Source organism: Hypanus sabinus, chromosome 16, assembly GCF_030144855.1.
Source record: "Hypanus sabinus isolate sHypSab1 chromosome 16, sHypSab1.hap1, whole genome shotgun sequence".
Lineage (NCBI taxonomy): Eukaryota > Metazoa > Chordata > Chondrichthyes > Myliobatiformes > Dasyatidae > Hypanus > Hypanus sabinus.
In genome coordinates this window covers 88,747,330-88,771,971 of record NC_082721.1, presented here as the reverse complement: position 1 = coordinate 88,771,971, position 24,642 = coordinate 88,747,330, and the positions used below count along the sequence as shown (strand labels likewise).

General features: G+C 43.1%; 1 protein-coding gene across 3 annotated transcripts in view; it reads left to right on the top strand.

The window, feature by feature from the left end:
• Positions 1 to 24,642, top strand: part of LOC132406557 (collagen alpha-1(XI) chain-like) — a 404,353-nt gene that overhangs the window by 371,041 nt on the left and 8,670 nt on the right. For all 3 annotated transcript variants that reach the window (XM_059992380.1, XM_059992381.1, XM_059992379.1), the window contains 6 exons: positions 2,968 to 3,003; positions 3,090 to 3,143; positions 6,591 to 6,840; positions 9,799 to 9,911; positions 15,078 to 15,146; positions 23,045 to 23,278. In XM_059992380.1, coding sequence (XP_059848363.1) covers positions 2,968 to 3,003; positions 3,090 to 3,143; positions 6,591 to 6,840; positions 9,799 to 9,911; positions 15,078 to 15,146; positions 23,045 to 23,278 — 756 coding nt within the window. The remainder of the gene's footprint in view (positions 1 to 2,967; positions 3,004 to 3,089; positions 3,144 to 6,590; positions 6,841 to 9,798; positions 9,912 to 15,077; positions 15,147 to 23,044; positions 23,279 to 24,642) is intronic.

Sequence of the window (24,642 nt, the reverse complement as noted above, 5' to 3'; positions counted from 1 at the left end):
GGGTTGGTATGGGCCAGTTGGGCCAAAAGGCCATTTTCAATGCTGTGTGACTCTATGACACGCCATCTACTGTATAGAGCACTCCACTTAGTCATTCAGGTTTGCTGATACCCACTGCCCAATCTTATGACATCTGCTGGTGCAAAGAACAAGGGAAGTACTGTATGTGTATGGGAACATCACCACATGAAAGTTTCCTATCACACTCTCCTGATGAGTAAATATATCATAATGCCTTCACCAATTATGGGCTTAACTACAAGAACAGCCGATCATACTGTGGGTACTTTGACCAAACAGACTGCAGCAGTCCATGAATTATGCTCACCCCTATCCCCACCTCAGGGGGTAACAAATACTGACCTCACCAGATATGAGGTCATAGACCATGAAAATAAGCCTTTCAGCCCACCACATTACACCTGCCTGTAGTACTCCATCTTCTAGCACTTGGCCCGTAGCTTTCTTTACATCCTCATCCAGGCATCTTTCAAACATGGTCAGCTACTCGGGCAGTGTATTCCAGGTACTCACCACTCTCTGAGTGAAAATGGCCCACCCCCTGACCCTTACTGCTTCCTATACATTCGATATGCTTCTATTCCTAACCTATCACATGTCAGCGGCACGATAGCACAACGCTTTACAGTACTGGTGACCCGGGTTCAGTTCCCGCTGCTGCCTGTACGTTCACTCCGTGACCACGTGAGTTTCCTCTGTGTGCTGCATTTCCTCCCACGTCGGTAGATTAATCGGTCATTGTGAATTGTCCTGTGATTTGACTAGGATCAGGTGACAGGCTGCAGGGCAGCACTGCTCGAAGGGCCAAATGGGCCTATTCTACGCTGTATCCCAATAAAATAAAAATCCTATATACACTATCCTATATCATGTGTACTCATGTCATGTATGCTCTATCATATATCCTATATAATCATATACTCTATCCATTTTAAAGCATTTTAAACTAAGCTATTAGTATGAAAGATTCTCTATATGATTATTATCCCATACCCTATATACTCCTATCCTGTATACACTGTCCTTTATCCTATGTACTCATACTCTATATACTCTATATTCACATCCTATACTCACTATGTTGTATCCTAATTACTCACCTCAAGAATAAATAAAGAAATAATTTTATGTGTGTTAGCTGACATCAATATGGTTGAACAGTGGAAAATGCAGCCACAGAAATGGGTGATCAAGCTAGCATTTTGATCTAACACTACAAAATCATTTCCCAAGTTTCTGAGAGCATGGGTGTAGGATGTGGGGTGGGAGGGAAGAACATTTTGGAACTGGAACTTAGGCAAGGTACAGAGTGGGTTTGGATACTGGTAAGTTCTCCTGTGCAGAGCAGAGACAGATCACCAGCCCTCAGCTGCATCTCCCTTGTGGAACAGGTTGGGAGATCTGCTCAGGTACAGAGGCTGCAAGAGCTGCAGATTCACAAAGTAAACTGCTCTGCTTCTGACATCAGACAAGACCACTGGAAAAACTTGAGCCTTTCATGAAATCCAAACACCACTACTTGAATGATAGCTAAGTTTGGTTTGTGTGCAGTAAAACTCGGCACACAATTCACGGTCGGTACAATGAGCTCCTCAAGCAGTAGGTAGACTCCTGAATTGTAGCATGAGGGGTGAATACCAAGCTAGGCCTCAGTGATAACTCCCCTGCCCTTAGGGGAAGCAGCGCAATGAGGTCTCTTGTGTTAAACTCGGAGGGCAGCCATGACATTACACATGGCTAATATTCCTGCAGAGAACAAAGAGAGTGTAGCCATGTCAAAGGTGCAAAGTCAAATTGCAGCCTTGTCAGAGCTTTCCTTCTCAAGTCTCTGGAGTGGCTCTTGAACCCACGGCCTTCTGAAAAAACACACAAACAAAATTGTATTCTGCACAACTAGCAACACACACAAAGTGCTGGAGGAACTCAATAAATCAGGCAGATTCTGCTGAGGGGAGTAAACCTGCGACGTTTCAAAGTTCGAAGTAGAATTATGATGAATGTCCAAGAGCCTCCGTCAGTACTGAAAAGGAAGGGAGAAGAGGCCAGAATAGGAAGGTGGGAGAAGGAGGAGGTGCATGTGGCAGGTGAGGCCAACTGAGAGGGACAATGGGTGGGTGAGGGAGGGGGATGTTGTGAGAAGCTAGGAGATGATAGGTAAAAGAGGCAGAGGGCTAAGGAGAGGGGGGTGGAGTAAAGGGAAGGAGGTGGGTTACCAGGGGAAAATGATGGACAGGTTAGGGGAGGAGAGGAGAAGATGTTGGAGGGCCACCAGTAACAAAAGATGGGGAGAGGGCAAGTGGAGAATGGTTAAAGGAAGTTAGAGAAATTGATGTTTATACCATCCTGTTGGAGACCATCCAGTGCAATGTGGGGTTTGATCTTCCAAACTGCATTTGGCTACATTGTGGCAGTAGAGACAATTACAGCTCCTTCGAAAGCAGCTGACAGTTATTTTGTCTCTGCATGAGAATTGCATGCACAGACTGAACTTGGGCATTTTGGGTTGAGAGCTACTTTGTCTGTTGAAATTAGCTGTTTTTAGTTCACCACAAGCATATCTGTCCTACACCTCAGTTGATTTGCCAGAGCACAGCAAACACAGCCCCCTGCTCCTCAGTAGGACTTCCCACTCTGCCTGCAACAGACATATTTCCCAGTTGGAGTTGCCACCCTGCTCATGGCCATCCTGCGCCTCAGTAGGTATGGCTGGCTGAGCTAGCTCTTTCCGTCTCCAACATTCTTTGCCAACTTGTTCCCCTGCGGACACAGTTTTGCCTCTATTTAAGTGCATCATAAAGATGGTGTTTTTATTTGTTCAGGTGCTGCCATTCACTAGAAGACATAAGCAAGTGTCCTGTGAGGTGCACAGAATAACTTCATAAGCTCAACAGTCCTCCGGTTGTCAGCTAAGGTCTGTCACATTTACCCAACTGTCTTCTGTTTCAGGGTCCACAGGGTGAGAAAGGCTCTAAAGGTTCAGAAGTAAGTAGCTAATGCAATGTTATGACTGGTCTTTATTATGCTATTGCTCATGGTGCTCTAACTAATCATCTCATCTCTTCCTGCAGGGACCTGTTGGTCTGAGAGGCGATGATGGACCTCCTGGCCCTCCTGGCCCACCTGTAAGCCCATCTTCAATCATTCTCTTCCCACTGGGGTTTGGGTCTGAGTAAACTTCTGTTTCCTCAGTGTTAAGTGAGTGAAATGTTGGTCGAGGCCATCTTGACGACTTCAAAGGAGGCCAAGAGGAGACGTGATAGAAGTTTATAGGATTATAAAAGGCATTGATAGAGTAGACTGCTGACATCCTTAACCAGGGTCGAAATGTCTACAACTCAAAGGCATGCATTTAACGCAAGGGAGATAAGCTGAAAGGAGATGTGCAAAGCAGGATTTTTTTTACACAGAGAATAGTGGGTGTTTGGAATGGACTGCCAGGCTGGCCGTGGAAGTAAATGCTATAGAGGCTTGTAGATAGACACGTGGATGTGCAGAGAATGGAGGAATATAGACATTATGTTGACAAAAGGGATTAGTTTGGCATTTAATTATAGTTTAATTAATTCAACACAATATCATGGACCAAAAAGCTCTGTTGCTTGTTATAAATTAGACCCTGCCACAAGAAATTGATCTGTTTTAAGGTTAGATTGATTTAATGAAAAAAGTAAAATGTTGCAGATAATGGAATCCAGTTATAAAACCAGAAAACAGGTACTCGGTGGTTCAGGCAGCATCCCTGGAATGAGTTGCAGTGTTGATGGTTCCGGTCAGTGCCCTTGCAGTCAAAATTTTAGATGATCAAACTTGACGTTTATTGGAGACATAGGAGAATGAAGACACTGCAATGCTAAACAAAAAACAAACTGCTAGAGGAGCCCAGAGGGTCGAGCTGAATCTGTAGAAGGAAAGTGATGGTCGATATTTCAGATAGAGACCTACACCAAGATTGATGGTATAGAGCTGGACAGCCTCTCATCAGCTGCCTGTCCTCCTCACATCTTTTCTCTTTATTCTTAATCCGCATGCCGTATCTCCACCCAAAAAGTCGACCATCTCTGTCCCTCCACACACGTTGATTGACCTGCTGAGTTCTTCCAGTGGTTTATTTTCTGTGTGACATTTAGTCTCAGTTATTTCCTTGAAAGACAATAATGGGAGCAAGAGCACAGTGTCACACAAATAGTAAGGGGGACGTCAAAAGCAATAACTTTCAGATAAGAATTCAAATCTCATAATGCCAACTGGAAAATTGAAGTAAATGTGAAGCAACCACTTGCCAGAAACAGTGAACTGAAAAATATCACCATCACTTTGAGATACAGCACAGTAACAGGCCCTTCCAACCCAATGAGCCCCCACTCCCTAATTAACACGCATTTTGTCAATAAGCCTATGAATCAGAGTGTCTTTGGAAAGTGAGAGGAAACCGGAATACCCAGAGGAAACCCACACGCTCACGGGAAGAACTCTGTACAGATAGCTGTGGGAATTGAACACAGATTGCTGATGTGCTAAGCTATGCTAATGCAAAGCCTCCTTACCACCACAACTACACAGAATTCTTTAACCACTCTGGTCTGAAGTTCTCTACTGTCTAAAAAGGGTCAGCAAACCAGTTGTGCTAAGCTGTTATGAGCTGTTCAAAGAGAGTCAGCACTGTGTTGTAATGAGATGACCCCTCACCATATCCAGTAACCAAGTGAGTGATTGTCACTGCCATTGAGTGTGGGAGACTCAACAATCCCTGCTTACACAGGGTCTCAGATTCTCCTTTTTATCATTATCTAGGGTTAAAATTGTCCATCCAGGTACTCCCACATGCTGTATTTAGGGTTAAAATTGTCCATCCAGGTACACCTACACTCAACCTGGGGTTCACGTTGTCCAACCAGGTACACTTATGTGCTGGATGCCATATGTGCATGTGGTATGACTCCATGATTCTATCTCAGTCCTAGGGTTACTGTTGTCCGTCCAGGTACTCCTGCATGTTGTATGCTGTACGGCCCATGTGGTATGACTCTATGATTCTATCTCAGCCCACGACAGAGTAGGGTTAGTGCAACACACTTACAGCTCGTGGCACTGGAGTTCAGAGTTCAATTCAAAAGCATTCTGAAAGGCATTTGTGTGTTCTCCCCGTGACTGTGTGGGTTTCCTCCACGTGCTCTGGTTTCTACCCACAATCCAAAGACGTACCAGTCAGTAGATTAATTAGTCACTGTAACTTGTCACGTGATTAGGCTGGGGTTAAATAAGTGGAGCACTGGGTGTTATGGTTCTCTGGGACACAGGGGCCTGCTCCACGCTGTATTTCTAAATATAAATAATAAATAGTTAACTGTTGTGTCTGTCAAATTCTCTAGCCCAACAGAATTTTGTACATTTCAATGAAATATCCTCTCATTTGCTGAACTCCAGAACATACCAGTCAATCCAATCTCTCATCTGACAGGAATCAGACTGATGAACTGCCTTTGCAGTATCTCAATGATCGATGCTTTTTTGTTGGATAGCAATGTTCAATACCAGAGGAGATTTAAGTAAGGAAAGTTGAGGGGAGATGTCAGAGATATTTTTTATACATGGAGAATGGTGGGTGCCTGGAACAGGGTGGTGGCAGAGGCTGATACTATTAGCACTTGTAAATGTCTGAGATTGGCACATGGGTGTAGGGTAAAATGAGGGTTATGGGCTGTACATGGGGGAATGGATTAACATCATGAGCTAAAAGGCCTGTACTGTGTAGTCCTGTTCTATGTTCTGTGCACTGGACACAAACCTGTGTTCAGGCCAGGCTGCTGAAAGTTATACAGAGCCCTTGACACACTGTCTGTTCTTCCTGTCAACATTTGCTTGCATTAGTTCTGTGCCTTTGCCTATTAAAGTATCTGCCTAAATGCCCCTTAAACATAATGGTTGTATCTGACTCCAACATCTCCACTGTCAACAAGTTTCAGGTAACAACCTCTCTCAGTGTAAATTGTCTTTAATACTTCTCCCTTTGCCTTAAACCTATTCACTCATTTTTGATTCCTGTTTCTTGTGAAAAAGATTTGGGTTGTTTATTCTATCTATGTCTCTCATCTATCTTATCTCATATACCTTTATCAGGTCTCTGTTCAGCTTCCTTTGCTCCAGGAAAAACAAGCCCAGCCCATCTCGTCACTGTCTGTAACCGAAGTCCTGCAACCCAAACTGCATCGTGGGGAACCTCCTCTGCATTCTCTCCCATGATACTTCAGGAAACATGTCCTTCGGCTCCAACGCCTATCCGATACTAATCCTGCTTTTCCTTCCCATATTCCCATCAGTTCCACCAGTTTCTACCACTCTGCTCCCTTTTAAAAGGAAATCATCGAGCCATACAGTAAGGGTATAGGCCTTTCGGCTCATCACATCTGTGTTGGCCAGCAACCGCCCATTTATACTCTATTCTACCTTTAAATCTCTAGACTTGCTCTCACATTATTCCTGCCTGCTAAGGGATGGGCACGATATCTGGATTGTCACTGGATGTGTGCAGTCAGTTGTACTGAAGTGAGCTCCTTATGGTTGCTTCACAGGGCCCCCCTGCTGAGGTAATCCAGCCACGACCACTGTACAAGCAGAAGGCCAAGAGACACACTGAGGGTGAGCAGGCCGACGACAGTGGGGCAACATTTCCTGACTACACCGAGGGCATGGAGGAGATCTTTGGGGCTCTGTCCTCACTGAAGGATGAGGTGGAGCAGCTGCGACGTCCGGTTGGAACACAGGACAGTCCTGGGCGAACCTGCAAGGAGCTTCAGATCTGCTACCCACACTATAAAGACGGTATGTCTGAACACCCTGCAGAGCAGGGGTTTCCCTCTCAACCCCACTTGGTATGACAATGGTCACAGATTCCTTTGGAGACCATTTCTCTCGGTGAGCCTAATTGCTTTCTCCAAACTCAGTTCAAAATCATAACCAGGTTTATTGTCACTGGCATACACACAGTGGCCACCTCCTGTACCTAATAAAGTGTCAACTGAGTGTAGACTTCTGCTGTAGCCCATCCACTTCAAGGTTTGACGTATTGTGTTCAGAGATGCACACCACTGTTATAACACACATTCGACTTCCTGTCAGCTTGAAACAGTCTGATCATTCTCCTCTGACCTTTCTCAGTAACAAGACGTTTTCACCCACAGAACTGCCACTCACTTAATGTTCATTTGTTTCCTGCACCATTCTCTAGAAACTCTAGAGACTTGTGTGTGAAAATCCCAGGAGATAAGCAGTTTCTGAGATACTCAAACCACCCCGCCTGGCACCAACAATCATTCCACGGTCAAAGTCATTTAGATCACATTTCTTCCCCATCATATGTTTGGTCTGAACAACAACTGAACCTCTTGACCATGTCCCAATGCTTTTATGCATTGAGTTGCTGTGACGTGATTGGCTGATTAGGTATTTGCTTTAATGCACAGGAATACCTAATAAAGTGGCCACAGAGCATATGTTGTGAAATTGTTTTTGATGCAACAGGAATCTGTGATATATATAAAAATCATTATAGGTTTCAATAAGAAATAGTAAAATAAAAAATAGTGCCAAAAGAGAACAAAATAGTGAGGTAGTATTCATGGACCGTTCAGAAACCTAACGGTGAAAGGGAAGAAACTGTTCCTAAAACATTGAGTGTGCACCTTCAGGCTCCTATACCTCCTCTTTGATGGCAGTAATAAGAGAAGGACGTGTTCCAGGTGGTCAGGGTCCTTAACGATGGATCCAGCCTAATCAAATTTGGTCAACATGCTTTTATGAAAGGTAAATCGTGTTTGACAAATTTGCTTGAGGTCTTTGAGGATGTGGCAAGGAGTGTTGCTAGTACTTGTAGATGAAGGGCTTTTATATTTTATGCTATTTAGAGATGCAGCTCTGTAATGGGCCCACACCGCTGAGTTTACCTATGTGAACAATTAACCTTCTATCCCATACGCTTTTGGAATGTGGGAGGAAACCAAAGCAAGTGGAGGAAATCTGTGGAAAACCTACACGCTCCTCCCAGGCAGTGGCAGGAAACGAGCCCAGGTCGCTGCTACGGTGCTGCAATAGGGTTATGCTAACCACTACTCTGCTGTGTCACATCTCCACCTCAGTATGTTTTCAAAAGCATTTGACAAGTTGCCACTTGAGGGGTTGCAGCATAAAATATATACACAAAGGATTCTGCAGATGCTGGAAATCTACAGCATCACATGCAAAATGCTAGAGAAACCCAGAAAGTCAAGCAGTATCAAATGGAGAGGAATACATAGTTAATTCAAAGTAAATCCATTATCAAAATACATACATATATGTCACCATATACAACCCTGAGATTCATTTTCTTGCAGGCATACACAGTAAATCCAAAAGTACAATAGAATCAATGAAAGATCGCACACAACAGAACAGTAAACAACCAATATGCAAAAGACAACAAACCTTGCAAATACAAAATGGAAAAAAAGCAATAAATATCAGAATATGAGATGAAGAGTCCTTGAAAGTGGGAAAGTAGGCTGTGGGAACAGTGTTTTAATGGCATGAGTAAAGTTGTGAGATGTTATCCCTTCTGATTCAAGAGCCTGATGGTTGATGGTAATAACTGTTCCTGAATCTGTGTGAGTCCTGAAGCCTCTGTACCTTCTTCCTGATGGCAGCAGCGAGAAGAGAGCGTGGCCTTGGTGGTTGGGGCCCTCGATGATTGACACTGCTTTCCTGCGACAACATTCCATGTAGATGTGCTGAATAGTGGTGAGAGCTTTACCTGTGATGGACTGGGCTGTATCCACTACTCATGTAGGATTTTCCATTCAAGGACAATGGTGTTTCCATACCAGACTGTGATGCAGCCAGACAATACACTCTCCACCATACATCTATAGAAGATTACCGAAGTTTTAGTTGACATGCTGAATCTTCGCAAGCATTTGGGGAAGTAAAGGTGCTGCTGTGATTTCTTCATAATGGCACTTGCATGCTCAGCCCAGGACAGGTCCTGTGAAATGGTAACAATGAGGAATTTAAAGTTGCTGATCCTCTCCACCTCTGATTCCGCCAATGAGGACTGGCTCGTGGACCTCTGAGTGGTGTTGTGACTCCAGTCAGTCAGATTATGAATTTCACTCCTATATTCTGATTCGTTACCACCTTTGATTCGGCCAATGGCAGTGGTGTTGATAGCAAACTTAAATATGACACTGGAGCTGTGCTTAGCCTCACAGTCATTGGTATAAAGCAAGTAGAGCCGGAGGCTAAACATACAACCTTGTGGTCCACCTGTGCTGCTGGAGATTGCAGATGAGATGTTTCAATAGTTCAGTAGTCCCATTTAATATCAGAGACTGTATACAATCTACAACCTGAAATTCCTGATCTTCACAGACACCCACGAAAACAGAAGAGTGCCCCAAAGGATGAACGTAAAAACGTTAGAATCCCAAAGACCCCTCCCACGCACAAGCAGCGATCTGAACTGACTGGGGTCTGCAAATGAGGAAATCGAGTATCTAATTGCACAAGGAGGTATTGACATCCAGGCCTCAAAATTATTGATTAATTTCGAGGGGATGATAGCATTGATAACATACCAAACCTGGAAGTGGATGGGCTACAGCAGCAGAAGAGTTCCACTCTTGTACTTAATAAAGTGGACGCAACTTATTCATTAAAACTGATAGCTCTATTTTCACTCCAAGGGCTTTCAGTTAATATTGCACATCTCACATGGTAACTCAGTTGATCTTCTTCTTCCTCCAGGTGATTACTGGATTGACCCGAATCAGGGATGCGCAAAGGACTCCTTCAAGGTCTTCTGTAACTTCACTGCGGGGGGAGAAACCTGCATCTACCCTGACAAGAAGACTGAAGGTGTAAGTTGGCTGGAGGGAGGAGATGCCACAGCAGTGTTAGAATGGATCCTTGTTTGGAGTAGCTTTCATGTTGTTATCTTTACGGCCTTACAGCACAGATATGGGCCCTTTAAGTCTGGGCACAGTTAGAGGGAGAGTGAGGGGAATACAATATGGTTTTGTTGATGGGTGATTAACACTTAGGCTCAGTGGCCTGTTTCACTGTTATTTGACCCTATCACCATGTTTCTCACAATAGTACACTATTGGTCTGAAAAAAATATCAAATGAAAGTAAGGGTTCCATTTCTACAGTGACTGTTACATCCCTTTCAGGAAATTCCAAAGGTCTGAATAGATATAACCCTTTTCCAAGAGGGTGCTGGTTGGTGTTTAGATTCTGTATGAATAACCCTATGTTCATCTCTCTGATCCTTTTCCCCCTGTTTTACTGGATGATCTTCCAAAGGAGTTTTCTACAATTATTCAAAGTGGCAGCTTTGAAGGGGTGAAATACTCCTCAGGCCAAAAGGATATAGGAACAGAATTAGGCCATTTGGCCCATCAAGTCTGCACCACTGTTCCTTCATGGCTGATATCTTTACAGCCCCATTCTCCTTTGCCTTCTCTCTCTAACCTTTAAATCTCCTACCAATTGAGAACCTATTAATCTCACCAACAGACTTGACCTGCACAGTTCTCTATGGCAATGAAGTCCTCAAATTGTCGATCACTAGTAAACAAGTGTAAAGGAGAATAAAAATGATTGTTACTCCAGATCTGATGCAGCAGGTACAAATATCACAATAAACATAAGGAATATAATAAAAATGCAATAACTATAAATATAAAGGCAATCTTATAAAACACAATGTGCAAGTAATGTTTATATACATAGGCTGATTCTATGTGCATAAAGTGACTATGGTTGATGTGTATGTAGTGGTGTTAGGGGGTGGTGAGGTGAGAATTATCTGAGAGCCTACATTGAACCAATGGACCAAATAGCACCTCCTATGATCTAATTAGAAACATGGGATACATGGGGTTTAAACTAGAGTTGCAGGGGGTTGGGAACTACATTACTAGAACAGTAGTGGGAGGTTATGGAGATAGATATTAGTAAGGCCTCACACAAAGTCAGTAATCAAAAGTTTGAGCATGGTGCGACTAGTATCCTGAGCTGCAAATATTTCGATGTATGAAGTATCATAAGAAAGGTGGGTGAGCCCTGGAATTATGATGTTGTAGTGAGACTTGGTTGCAGGAAGGGCAGAACTGGCAGCTCAATATTCAGGGGTTCTGTTCTTTTAGACATGACGGAGCGGGAGGGGGAGTGGTGGCATTACTAGTCAGGGAAAATGTCACAGCAGTGGTCAGTCAGGACAGACTAGAGAACTCGACCAGTGAGGCATTGTGGGTGGAACTGAGAGATAAGAAAGGATGGCCATGTTAATGGGGCTATATTACAGACCACCCAACAGTCCTAGGGAAACAAATTTGTAAAGAGATCATAGACTGTTGCAAGAAACATAAGGGTGTTCTAGTAGGTGATTTTAACATTTCACATACTGACTGGGAATCCATTGCTGTAAAAGGTCTAGATGGGATGGAGTTTGTCAAGCGTGCTCAGGAAAGTTTCCTTCATCAGAACGTAGAAGTCCTAAAAAGAGAACGTGTGGTACTGGATCCACAATTAGGGAATGAGATAGGGCAGGTGACAGACATCTGTGTAGGGGAGCACTTGCATTGCATGACTACAGTGCTATTAGATTCAAAGTAAATATGCACAAAGATAGGTCTGGTCTGTGGGTTCAGAGTCTAAATTGGAGAAAGGCCAATTTTGATAGTATCAGAAATGATCTGGCAAGTGTGGATTGGGACAGGCTCTTTTCTGGCAAAGGCGTACTTGGTAAGTGGGAGACCTTCAAAAACAGAATCTTGTGAGTACTAAGCTTGCAAAACATAAAATGTAAAGATAACAAATGTAGGGAAACTTGGTTTTAAGGCCCTGGTTAAGAGAAAAAAGGAAGTGCATAGCAGGTGTAGGCACAAATGAGGTGCTTATGGAGAATAAGAAATGGAAGGAAGCACTTAAGAAAGAAATCAATAAGGCTAAAAGAAGGCCTAAAGTTGCTCTAGCATACATGGTGAAGGAGAATCCTAAGGGATTCTACAGATATGTTAAGAGCCAAAGAATTACAAGGAACAAAATTGGTCCTGTGAAATAATGGTAATCCATGAGTGGAGCCAAAACAGATGGGGAGATCGTAAATGAATTATTTGCATCTGTATTTATTCAGGAGACAGATGCAGAGCTGACAGAAGTGAGACAAAGTGGCATCAACTTCATAGACCCTGTACAGATTACAGAGGATAGTCTGAGACAAATCGGGGTGGATTAATCTTTAGCCCCTGACAAGGTGTTCCCTCAAATACTACGGGAGGCAAGTGCAGAAATTACCAAGCCACCAGCAGAGATATTTAAATAATCCTTAGCGACAGAAGAAGCACCAGAGGACTGGAGGATAGCCAGCGTTGCTCCGCTGTTTAAAAAACCTCTAAACATAAACCAAGAAATTATAGGGCAGTGAGTCAGATATCAGTTGTGAGAAAGTTATTGGAAGGTATTCTGAGGGACCAGATATATGAGTTTTTGGATAGAAATGGACTGATTAAAGATAGTCAGCATGGCTTTGTGCATGGTAGTTTATGTCTAAATACATAGGGTTTTTCTAGAAAGTTACCAGGAAACTTGATGAAGGCAAGGCAGTGAATGTTGTCTACATAGACTTTAGCAAGGCATTTAACAAGGTCCCACATAGGAGGCTGATCATGAACGTTCAGTTGCTCAGCATTCAGGTTGTGCTGGTAAATTGGATTAGATATTGTCTTTGTGGGAGAAGCCAGGGAGTGGTAGAAGTTGGTTGCCTTTCTGACTGGAGGCCTGTGTCTAGTGGAGTGCCACAGGGATCAGTGCTGGGTCCTTTGTTCTTTGTCAGCTATGTCAATGACCTGGATGATAATATGGTGAACTGGATCAGCAAATTTGAGGATGACACCAAAACTGGAGGTGTAGAGGACAGTCAGGAAGGCTATCATGTCTTGCAGAGGGATTGGTATCAGCTGGAAAACTGGGCTAAAAAAACATCAGATGGAATTTAATGCAGATAAGTGTGAGGTTTTGTATTTCAGTAGGACCAACCTGGGTAGGTCTTACACTGATAAGTGTGGTAGAACGAAGGGATCTGAGAATACAGACAGACAGACATACTTTATTAATCCTGAGGGAAATTGGGTTTTGTTACAGTTGTACCAACCAAGAATAGAGTAGAAATATAGCAAAATAAAACCAGAAATAATTAAATAATAATAAGTAAATTATGACAAGTGGGAATAAATCCAGGACCAGCCTATTGGCTCAGAGTGTCTGACACTCTAAGGGAGGAGTTGTAAAGTTTGATGGCCACAGGCAGGAATGACTTCCTATGACACTCAGTGTTGCATCTCAGTGGAATGAGTCTCTGGCTGAATGTACTCCTGTGCCTAACCAGTACATTATGGAGTGAATGGGAGACATTGTCCAAGATGGCATGCAACTTCGACAGCATCCTCTTTTCAGACACCACCGTCAGAGAGTCCAGTTCCACCCCCACAACATCACTGGCCTTGCGAATGAGTTTGTTAATTCTGTTGGTGTCTGCTACCTTCAGCCTGCTGCCCCAGCACACAACAGCAAACATGATAGCACAGGCCACCACAGACTCGTAGAACATCCTCGGCATCGTCCGGCAGATGTTAAAGGACCTCAGTCACCTCAGAAAATAGAGATGGCTCTGACCCTTCTTGTAGACAGCCTCAGTGTTCTTTGACCAGTCCAGTTTATTGTCAGTTCGTATTCCCAGGTACTTGTAATCCTTCACCATGTCCACACTGACCCTTTGTATGGAAATAGCGGTCACCAGTGCCTTGGCCCTCCTCAGGTCCACCACCAGCTCCTTAGTCTTTTTCACATTAAACTGCAGATGATTCTGCTTGCACCATGTGACAAAGTTTCCCACCGTGGCCCTGTACGCAGCCTCATCTCCCTTGCTAATGCATCCAACTATGGCAGAGTCATCAGAAAACTTCTGAAGATGGCAAGACTCTGTGCATTAGTTGAAGTCTAAGGTGTAGATGGTGAAGAGAAAGGGATACAGGACAGTCCCCTTATATAGGTCTACAACTAATTGAAACTGGTGTCACAGTTAGATAGGGTTGTAAAGAAAGCTGTTGGCACATTGGCCTTCATAAATCAATGTATATAGGAGATGGGATGTTATGTTGAAGTTCCGTAAGACATTGGTGAGACTTAATTTGCAGTATTGTTTGCAGTTTTGGTCACCTACCTACAGGAAAGATGGAAGCAAGGTTGAAAGAGTACAGAGGAAATTTAGATGGATTTTGCTAGTTCTCAAGGACCTGTGTTATAAGGAAGGATGGAATAGGTTAGGACTGTATTCTTTAGAATGTAAAAGATTGAGGGGAGATTTGATAGACGTATACAAAATTATGAGGGATATAGATAGGGTAAATGCAAGCAGGCTTTTTCCACTGAGATTGGGTGGGATTACAACCAGATGTCATGGGTTAAGGGTGAAAGGTGAGAAGTTTGAGAGGAAATGAAATGAAACTTCTTCACTCAGAGGGTTGTGAGAATGTGAAATGAGCTGCTAGTTCAAGTTGTGTATGCAAGCTCAATTTCAATGTTCAAATGAAGTTGGGATAGGTACATGGATGGTAGGGGTATGGAGGGCTGTGGTTCTGGTGTAGGTGGATGGGAGTAGCCAACCTAAATGGTTTTAGCATAGACTAGATGGACCAAAGGGCATATTTCTGTATTGCCTTCTCTATGACTCTATTAAAAAAACATAATATTTTGAGCCAAGGTAAAAGGGAGTATAAAGAGGAGAAGTTTTTTTGATTCAGTGAGTGGTTGGAGCCTGACACTCCCTGCTTGTGGGCATGTGGGAAGCAGAATCAATCAGGAACTTTGAAAGGGAATTGGATTGGCACTAGGAAAAGAATAACATATGGAGCTGTAGAGTTTGGGACCGGTGGAATTCTCTTCCCAGAAAGTCCAGTTGATTTTGGTCCTAACAATTCCATGATATCTTAAAGTCACGTCCTTACTTTCTATCTGTTCCAGGTTAAGGTTTCCGCCTGGCAAAGAGACAAACCAGGAAATTGGTACAGCAAATTCAAACGTGGCAAACAGGTGAGGCAATCTTTTTATTATTTATTCATTCAAGGGATTTGATCTTCACAAGCCAAGCCAGCATTTAATTATACCCACAGTTGCCCTTGAGAAGGTGGTTTAAGCTGCCTTCTGGGACAGCTCTAGTCCTTGATATGTGGGTACCAGGATGTTAGGGAAGGAGTTCTAGGATTTTGATAATGAAGGAACAGAGATTATCTTTCCAAGTCAGGAAGGTGTGTGGGTTAGAGAGTGACTTCCAGGTGGTCATGTTCCCCATGCTTTTGCTGTCCTTGTCCTGCCAGCTGGTAAGAGGTCATGAGTTTGAAAGGTGCTGTGTAAGGAGTCAAGTACATCATGTAGATGGCACATATGTGGGGTTGTGGATGAAATGCTTACCAAATGGGTTGTTGTGCCCTGTATGTTGTCGTGCTTTTTGACTGTTTCTTTGAAGGAGAAGCTCAATGACATTAGGAGGCAATTATTCTGGGGTTAGGAGGTCATTTCTTTGAAGGAGCAGTTCGGTGGAGTTAGGAAGCAGTTACTTGCCACAGCTCTTGTAAGCTTATTGGGTGTCCAGCTTCATTAGTTCAGTTTCAAGTCAATGGTAATCCACCCACCCAGGATATTGGTAGTGGAGGATTCAGTGATAGCAATCCCATTACATTTCAGGGGATACGTTTGGATTTCCTCGAGCTGGATATCATCATTGTCTAACATGAACGTTACTTGAGGTCTACCAGCCAATACCTGGATGTTGTCTGAGCAGTTACAATGGTGTTGGAACATCGGTGAGCATCCCTACTTCTAACCTTACAGCTGAGTAAGGTCATCAGTGAAACTGCTGATGGCGTTTGGGTCTAGGACACTACCCTGAGATATTCCTTCACAGATTTCTTGTGGGTGAGATGCTGGATTGATGGATCTCCAGTCACCTCAGCCATCTTCCCTCAGCTAGAAGAATCAGATCTAGCAAAGGGTTGGAGGATGATTCCAGGAATGAAAGGGTTAATATCTGAGGTACATTTGATGGCTCTGGGTCTGGACTCACTGTTTAGAAGAATGAGGTATCTCTGAACCTGTTGAATGTTGAAAGAAGAGTTCTGAAGAAGGGCCTCGGCCCAAAACGTTGATTTCCTATTCATTTCCATAGATGCTGCCTGGCCTGCTGAGTTCCTCCGGCATTTTGTCTGTGTTGCTTTGGATTTCCAGCATCTGCAGACTTTCTCATGTTTATGAATATTAAAAGGCCTAGACAGAGTGATGTGGAGTGGATGTTTCCTATAGTGGAGGAGTTTAGGACCAGAGAGTGCAGCCTCGGAATAGGAAGAAGGAAGGAATTTCTTTAGCCAGTGGGTGGTGAATCTGTGGAATTCATTAACCCTGATTCCAGGGCTTCTTAATATCTTTGAACTAATGTTGTTTTGTTATCAAAGTCAAAGTAAAATTTGTTAACAAAGTACATATAAGTTACCATATACTATCTTAAGATTCAGCTTTTTGCACACATTTACAGGAAAACAATAGAATTGATAAAAAACTATATATAAGCAAAGACTGACAAACAACCAATGTGCAAAAGAAGACAGATTGTGCAAATCGTGAAAAAAATAGTGAGAGCATGAGTTGTAAAGTGTCCTTGAAAGTGACTCTGTAGTTTGCAGAATCAGTTCAGAGTTATGGTGAGTGAAAATATCCATGTTGGTTCAGGGGCCTGATGGTTGTCCAGTAATAGCTGGTCTTCAACCTGGTGGCATATGACTTATTGATTCTATACTTTCGGCCTGAGAGCAGCATGGCCTTGACAGTGGGGGTCCTTTTTGATGGATGCTGCTTTCTTGTGGCACTGCTCCCAATAAATGTGCTCAGTACTGGGGAAATATTTGCCTATGATGGACAGGGCTGCATCCACCATTTTCTGCAGACTTTTCCATAGCAAGCAGTTACCCTCAGTTCTTCTCTGAAGTTTAGATCTTTTGAACATACTTTGACTGGGGCTGTAGTGAGGTCAGGAGCTGAGTGACCTCGGCAGAAGCCATACTAAGCTTCCATGAGTTGAAACATGCAGGGCCTGAAAAAACATGTTGGATACACTCAGTGGCCATGTTATTAGGTTCACCTGTAGACATGCTCATTAATGTAAATATTTCTTGAGCCAGTCATGTTCAAAGTTCAAAATTCATTTATTATCAAAGTACGGTGACTTCTAAAACCAATTGGCTGCACCAGTGATGATTTAGTGTGTCATATTAAAGGGGGGTACAATCAATTACTTTGTGTTTTATATTTGTAATTAATTTAGATCTGTTTTGACTTTGATTCAAAAGAGATTTTTTTTCCTGTGGATCAGTATCAGAAAAGCCAAATTAAATCCATTGTAATTCAATGTTATGAAACAATAAAGCAGGAAAACTTCCAAGGAGGTGGTGAATGCTTTTTATAGGCAGTATATATGTGTCACCATATACAAACTTGAAATTTATTTTCTTGTGGGCAATGACAGTAAATACAGCAAACACAATAGAATCAATGAAAGACTGCACCCAACAGGGCAGAGAGCAACAAATGTGCAAAAATCAACAAGTATAAACAGAAAAAGTGAAAAAAGAAATGATAACAATAAATAAATAAACAATAATTATCAATAACATGAGATGAAGAGTCCTTGAAAGTGAGTCCATAGGTTTGAGGCGAGTGAAGTTATCCCCTCTGATTCAGGAGCCTGTTACAGGTTGTGGGGTAATAACTGTTCCTGAACTTGGTGGTGTAGGCCTTCAGCCTCTTGTACTTTCCTCCATTCGGCAGCAGCGAGAAGAGAGCTAGGCTTGAATGGCAGGGGTGGATGCTGCTTTCCTACAACAATGCTCTGTCTCGACACGCTCAGTGGTGGGGATGGACTGAGCCAAATCTACTATCTTTCATAGGCTTCTCCATACAAGGGCACTGGTGCTTCCATACCAGGTCGTGATACAAACAGTCAATACACTCTCCACCACACATCTGTAGAAGTCTGTCAAAGTTTTAGATGGCATGCTGAATCTTTGCAAACTTCTAAGTAGAGGCGCTGCTGTGTCTTCTTCATAATGGCACTTATGTACTGGGCCCAGGACAGATCCTCTGAGATGATCAGACCGAGGAGTTTAAAGTTGCAGACTCTCTCTCCACCTCTGATCCCCAAATGAGGACTGACTTATTAACCTCCAGTTTCCCCCTCCTGAATGCCTTTTGGTCTTGCTGACATTGAATGAGAGATTGTTGTTGTGGCACCTCTCTGCCGAATTTTCAGTCTCCCTTCTATATGCTGATTTGTGACCACCTTTGATACAGCCAATGAGAGCGGGGTCATCAGCAAACTTAAATATGGCATTGGAGCTGTGCTTAGACTTGGTGTCATAGGTGTAAAGCGTCATGTGGCAACAACTCAATGCAAAAATATATTCAAACATGGTCAAGAGGTCCAGTTGCTTTTCAGACAATGGGGAAGAAATGTGATCTTAGTGACTTTGACCATGGGACAGTTGTTGATGCCCTACAGGGTGGTTTGAGTATCTCAGGAACTGCTCATCTCCTGAGATTTTCGTGCACAACAGTCTCTAGAGAGTTTACAGAGAATGATATGAAAAGCAGAGTGGTGGTTCTGTGAGCAAAAACACCTTGTTTATGAGAGAGGTCAGAGCAGAATGGCCATACTGCTTCAAGCTGACAAGAAGGGAACAGCAACTCAAATCACTACATGCTACAGCAGTGGTGTGCAGAAGAGTATCTCTGAATGCACAACATGACGATTCTTGAAATAGGTGGACTACAGCAGCAGAAAACTACACCAGGTTCAATTCCTGTACCCGATAATTTGGCCAATGAGTGTATATCATAGTTCTGGAACACTACAGAGTGAGATAAATCAAATTCAAGTTTTTTTGTCATCATAAGCACACAGACATGGTATAAATACCACGAAAATTAGCTTTTTGCAGAAGTAGCTAGGTACATTACAAACATAATTCAACAGAAGCTACTTAAATTAACATAAGTTGCACATGTACAAAAATAACCAGCAAAATGATAATAAAGGCGCTAGTGAAAAATTGGGAAAGTGAGAAAAAATACAGTCTGAGGTGCTGTTAGGGTTTATTTGGCCAGTTCAAGAACATGATGTAAGTGGGGAAGAAGCTGTTGTTGAAGCTTAAGATATGGGTCTTCAGACTCCTGTACCTCCTGTCTGGTGACAGCATAGGGAAGTGGTGAGGTCCCTGCCCTGACAATGAATGTCACCTTCCTGACACATCAACTCGAATAGATGGCCTCAATGGGCGATAGAGAAGATTCAACCTCTATATTGGCTCCCTGACAGCAATCCTGAGCTGGTACAACAATGACTCATTATCTTGGAATCATAGAATGATCACAGCGCAGAAGGCCATTTGGCTTGCGGATGTTGCTGGCTCACTAGCTTTAGCAAGAGAGTGGTGAATCTGTGGAAGTCATTTCCACAGGTAACTGCAGAGGCTAAGTCTTTATGTATATCTAATGCAGAGATTGATAGATTCTTGATTAGTCAGGTTATGAAGGGATATGGGGAGAAGGCAGAAGATTAGTACTGAGAGAAAAAATAGATCAGTCATGAAGAAATGGTGGACCACTCTCAATGAGCCAAATGGCCTAATTTTACTCCTACATCTTATGGGCTAATTATTATATTAATCCTTAAAAGCAAGCCTAGCCTGTCCAACCTTCCCCTTTTCCCTACAGACATGCCTATTCTTCCTAACTGGATGCATCCAGCTACCTTTTGAACATTGGATTCAAAGATACAAAGTACTGTTATTATCTAAGTATGTATGTAGTATACAACCTTAAAATTCATCTTCCCCACAGACAGTCACAAAACAAACCATGGAACCAACCTGTTAAGAGAAAACATCAAATATTGAACTTCCCCCCCCCCCACATTAAATAAATTGTGCAAACGACAACGACAACAAAAATAGAGCAAAAACACAAAATCTGAAACGCAAACTCAAAAGGCATCTTTCAGTTCAGCTCAGCTCAGTGTTCGTTATCTACAGGCTGGCCCAGTTCAAAAATCGCCCAAGAAAGTGTGACCAGAACTAGAACTATAAACCAGACCACACCATACACCTGAATTAGAGTGCAAATCAGCAATGCATCGAGAGGGAGAGAGAAACTCAGGAGCAGCGAATGAGAGAGCGCGAGAGACTGCCTCATGAAGACAGCTTCTCCGGCAGCAGTGAGCCGGAGGCTGGTAATACTGCTGTACACTCACTTGCCCTCTGCACCCTTCTCGACGAAAAAAATTTCTCAGCTCTTTCATTGGCGAGAGATGGAATCAATTATGGGCTCGCTCCCCATCTCCTCGCTTCCTGGCCTCCGAGCTTCACACTTTGGTTGCAGCTTTGTGGAATACACTACATCGGCCAATGCTGGAATGTAGATTACAGGCTCTAACAGTAGCAGAACCTCATCTAAAATTTTTAAAAAGTAGAAGAATTGAAAGGAATTGCTTCGTGAACCATCTTGAAGATGTCACCCTTGGTAGCATTGTTCGCTGGTGCCATCTTTTTCAGGACCTTATAATTAAAAATCCCTCCGCTTCTCCCTAGAACAGTCCATTCCGGACCTCACCATTCATGTCTGAAAATAAAATTGTCCTCTTGCGACATTTGGTTCTTTAACCAATCACCTTCATTCTACTTCCCCTCCACCAATGGGAAGGATTTCACTGTCTGTTCTGAAAATATCCTTCATTTTAAATATCCCGTGGGATTGTTCCCTGGTCCCAGGGTGGAAGGTTGTACAAACTTGGCCAGTTTTCTCTGGAGTGGCGGAGGCTAAAGGGAGATCTGTTTGAGATTTATAAGATTATGTGAGGTATAGTTAGAGTAGACAAACAGTATCTTTTTTCCGGGATTGAAATGTCTAGTACCAGAAGGCATGAATTTAAGGTGAGAAGGGATACTTTCAAAGGAGATGTGTAGGGTAATTGGCTTACACAGGGAGTGGAGGGCACCTGGAATGTACTGGCACCTCATGGAGGTGGAGGCAAATGCCATGGAGGTCTTCAGGAGGGTCTTGGATAAGCACAAGACTGTGAAGGAAGGATTATGGGTGTCATTGCAGGCAAAAAGGATTAGGTAAATTGGACATTTGATTACTAACATTTGACTGAAGAGCCTGTTCCTGTTCGAGGTTCTGTGTTTTGTGTTCTAACCCAAGCTTCTTCAGTTTACCCACATAACTAAGTCCCTCATTCCTGGAACCATTTCGGCAATGCAACAAATGGTTAACACAGAGTGACCAGCTTGGACTTGATGGGCTGAAGGGGTTATATCTGTGATGTAATACTTTATCTCCACCTTCTCCAGAGCCTAACGTTTGCAGCCCAGAATTGGGCACCATATATTGTTGCAGCCAAACCACATCAGATGAGATATTAAGCCTTTCAGAATCTGATGACAATTAACTGTGCCCATTCCACCTCTCTTCGTTATCCTGGCAATCTCCCCTCTCACTCTCAGTCCTAAAGCAGGTACTCAACCCATAGTGTTGACAACTCCATTCTGCCCATCCCACAGATTTAACTTGATACATCAATTTCCCCCATCTGACTGTGAATTGCTTCAGATTCCAGCAGCTGCAGTCTCTCGTGTGTCTGGTTGTATTATCAGGCTGGCAAATGTGACAAAAAAGACAGGTAAACCAGAGAGCAAACACAAGGAAATCTGCAGATGCTGGAAATTCAAACAACAACACACACAAAATGCTGGTAGAACACAGCAGGCCAGGCAGCATCTATAGGGAGAAGCGATGTCGACGTTTCGGGCCGAGACCCTTCGTCAGGACTAACCGAAAGGAAAGATAGTAAGACACAAGTTCAAAGCCGATTATGGCAGCTGTGAAATCAGAATTGGGGTTATTATCACTGATATGATGTGAACTCTGATGCTTTGCAGCAGCAGTACATTCTGGAATTAGCAGGAAGACATAAAATTAGAATAAAATACAAAAGTAGTGCTAATCAAAAGAAATGGTGAGGTGGTGTTCATGGGTTCAGGACCATTCCTAAATCTAACAGTAGAGGGGAATGGTGGAGTGTGGACCTTCCAGCTCCTATACCCCCCTCTCTGATGGAGGTAATGAGAAGAGGGTGTGTCGAAAGGGCAAGGGTCCCTACTGATGAATGCAGCCTTCCTGAGGAACTGCCTTTTAAAACTGTCCTCAGTGGTGGTAAGGCTTTGAGCCTGTTAAATAAATGAGGGCAAAAAAAAGCTAAAAACAAAACAAACCTGCCTTTAAAAAGATGTCAGTTGGGGAAGGGAATGTGCTACTTGTGTGTGACAGTCACAAAGCAATCTGTCTGACTTTGAGCTGACCTGTGCAGTGGCTCAGTGAGCAGCTCCTTTTATTGTTGGGCATTCAGTGCTGACGTTGAGCACAGCAGTTAGTGTAAGTGTACAGCACCAGCATTTGAGGTTTAATTCCTGCCGCTGTCATAAGCAGTTTTTACATTTTACCTCTGACCAGTTGGGTTTTCTCTTGGTGTTCCAGTTTTCCCCCACATTGTTAGTAAGTTGTGGGCATGGTGCATTGGTGCCAGAGGCATGGAATGCTTATGGGCTGCCCCCAGCACATAGAGTCATAGAACAGTACAGCACTGAAATGGGCTTTCCTTCCCATCTCGTCCATGCTGAACCATTTAAGCTGCCTGCTCCCATTGACCTGCACCATGACTGTACCCCTCCATACCCTACCACCAATGTACCCATCCAAACTTCTTAAAGCACATGTTTCGACTGTGTTGGTTGTTGATGCAAGCGATGCATTTCACTATATGATTTAGAAAAAAAATCATCTTTAATCTTTTCCGGATGAGTTGTTAACTGCCATTCCTACTCCTGTAGCTAACGTACACCGACTCCGACGGTAACCCTGTGCACGTGGTTCAGATGACCTTCCTCCGCCTTCTGAGTGCCACTGCACGACAGAGGTTCACCTACAACTGCCAGCACTCCATCGCCTGGTACGACATGACCACACAGAGCTACCAGAGGGCAGTGCGGTTCATGGGAGCCAATGGCGAAGAGTTGTCGCACAACAAGACATCATACATCCATGCTGTCTACGATGGCTGTAAGGTAAGAAATGATCCTTCTGATTGGTGTCACTAGGAATAAGTTGAGTTGATTTACAGTGTTCATAATTGTCACCCAGTGCTTTGAGGGGGGAGAAATCAACGTTTAATTTCTTGGGCTATACAGGTGATACTGTACTGATAGATTTTATACCCTGCTTTTGAAATTTAGTTCTATTAGTTTCACTGGGAGTACATTTCACAGCTGATATAATACTGTATACTTAACAGAAGCAACCAAGGGTGACTTGTTTCCATTTTCATCTCAGTGTTGTTTTAAATTGGTACCAGACCGTACCCAGGGAGCACTGCACTGATTCTGCCTTCCCTCTACAAGAAGCCAATTAGACAAATTCTCTTTTAGGACCTGCCCATTGTATTTTTCTCAGAGTTACCTCTAATCATTCTAAAGAAGAACCGCCTCTTCCCAAGTTAGCTTGGCAACTTGCTATGTCAAGGAATGGTCAATACTACAGCAGTGCCAGCACTTGAGAATAAGCTCTCTTGAAGTGTAATGCAACATAAAGCAAGCATTTTTTACTCAGAGAGTGGTGAGTGTGTGGAATGGGCTGCCGGCAACAGTGGTGGAGGCGGATATGATAGGGTCTTTTAAGAGACTTTTGGATAGGTACAGTGAGCTTAGAAAAATAGAGGGCTATGGGTAAACCTAGTAATTTCTAAGGTGGGGACATGTTTGGCACAACTTTGTGGGCTGAAATGCCTGTATTGTGCTGTAGGTTTTCTATGTTTCTATCTATTCTCCGGTAAATTGGCCCAGTGCCCATTCTTTTCATAAGGAAGGACTAATGTAGAGGGTTTATGCCCAAACCATGATACTTGAGAGACTAAGTTACAGGGAAAGATTGAACAAGTTAGGTCTTTGTTCTTTGGAGCATAGAAGGTTGAGGGGAGACTTGATAGAGGTATTTAAAATTATGAGGGGTATAGATAGAGTTGACATGGATAGGCTTTTTCCATTGAGAGTAGGAGAGATTCAAACAAGAGGACATGAGTTGAAAGTTAGGGGGCAAAAGTTTAAGGGTAATACAAGGGGGAATGTCTTTACTCAGAGAGTGGTAGCTGTGTGGAACAAGCTTCCAGTAGAAATGGTAGAGGCAGGTTTGGTATTGTCACTTAAAGTAAAATTGGATAGGTATGTGGACAGGAAAGGAATGGAGGGTTATGGGCTGAATGCGGGTCAGTGGGACTAGGTGAGAGTAAGTGTTCGGCAAGGATTATTAGAAGAGCCGAGATGGCCTGTTTCTGTGCTGTAATTGTTATATGGTTATATGATTATATATTGCTTTTGGTATCCTGATTCACTAAATGCATGACATGAATGAAAATTATTTTACATTTTTACAATAC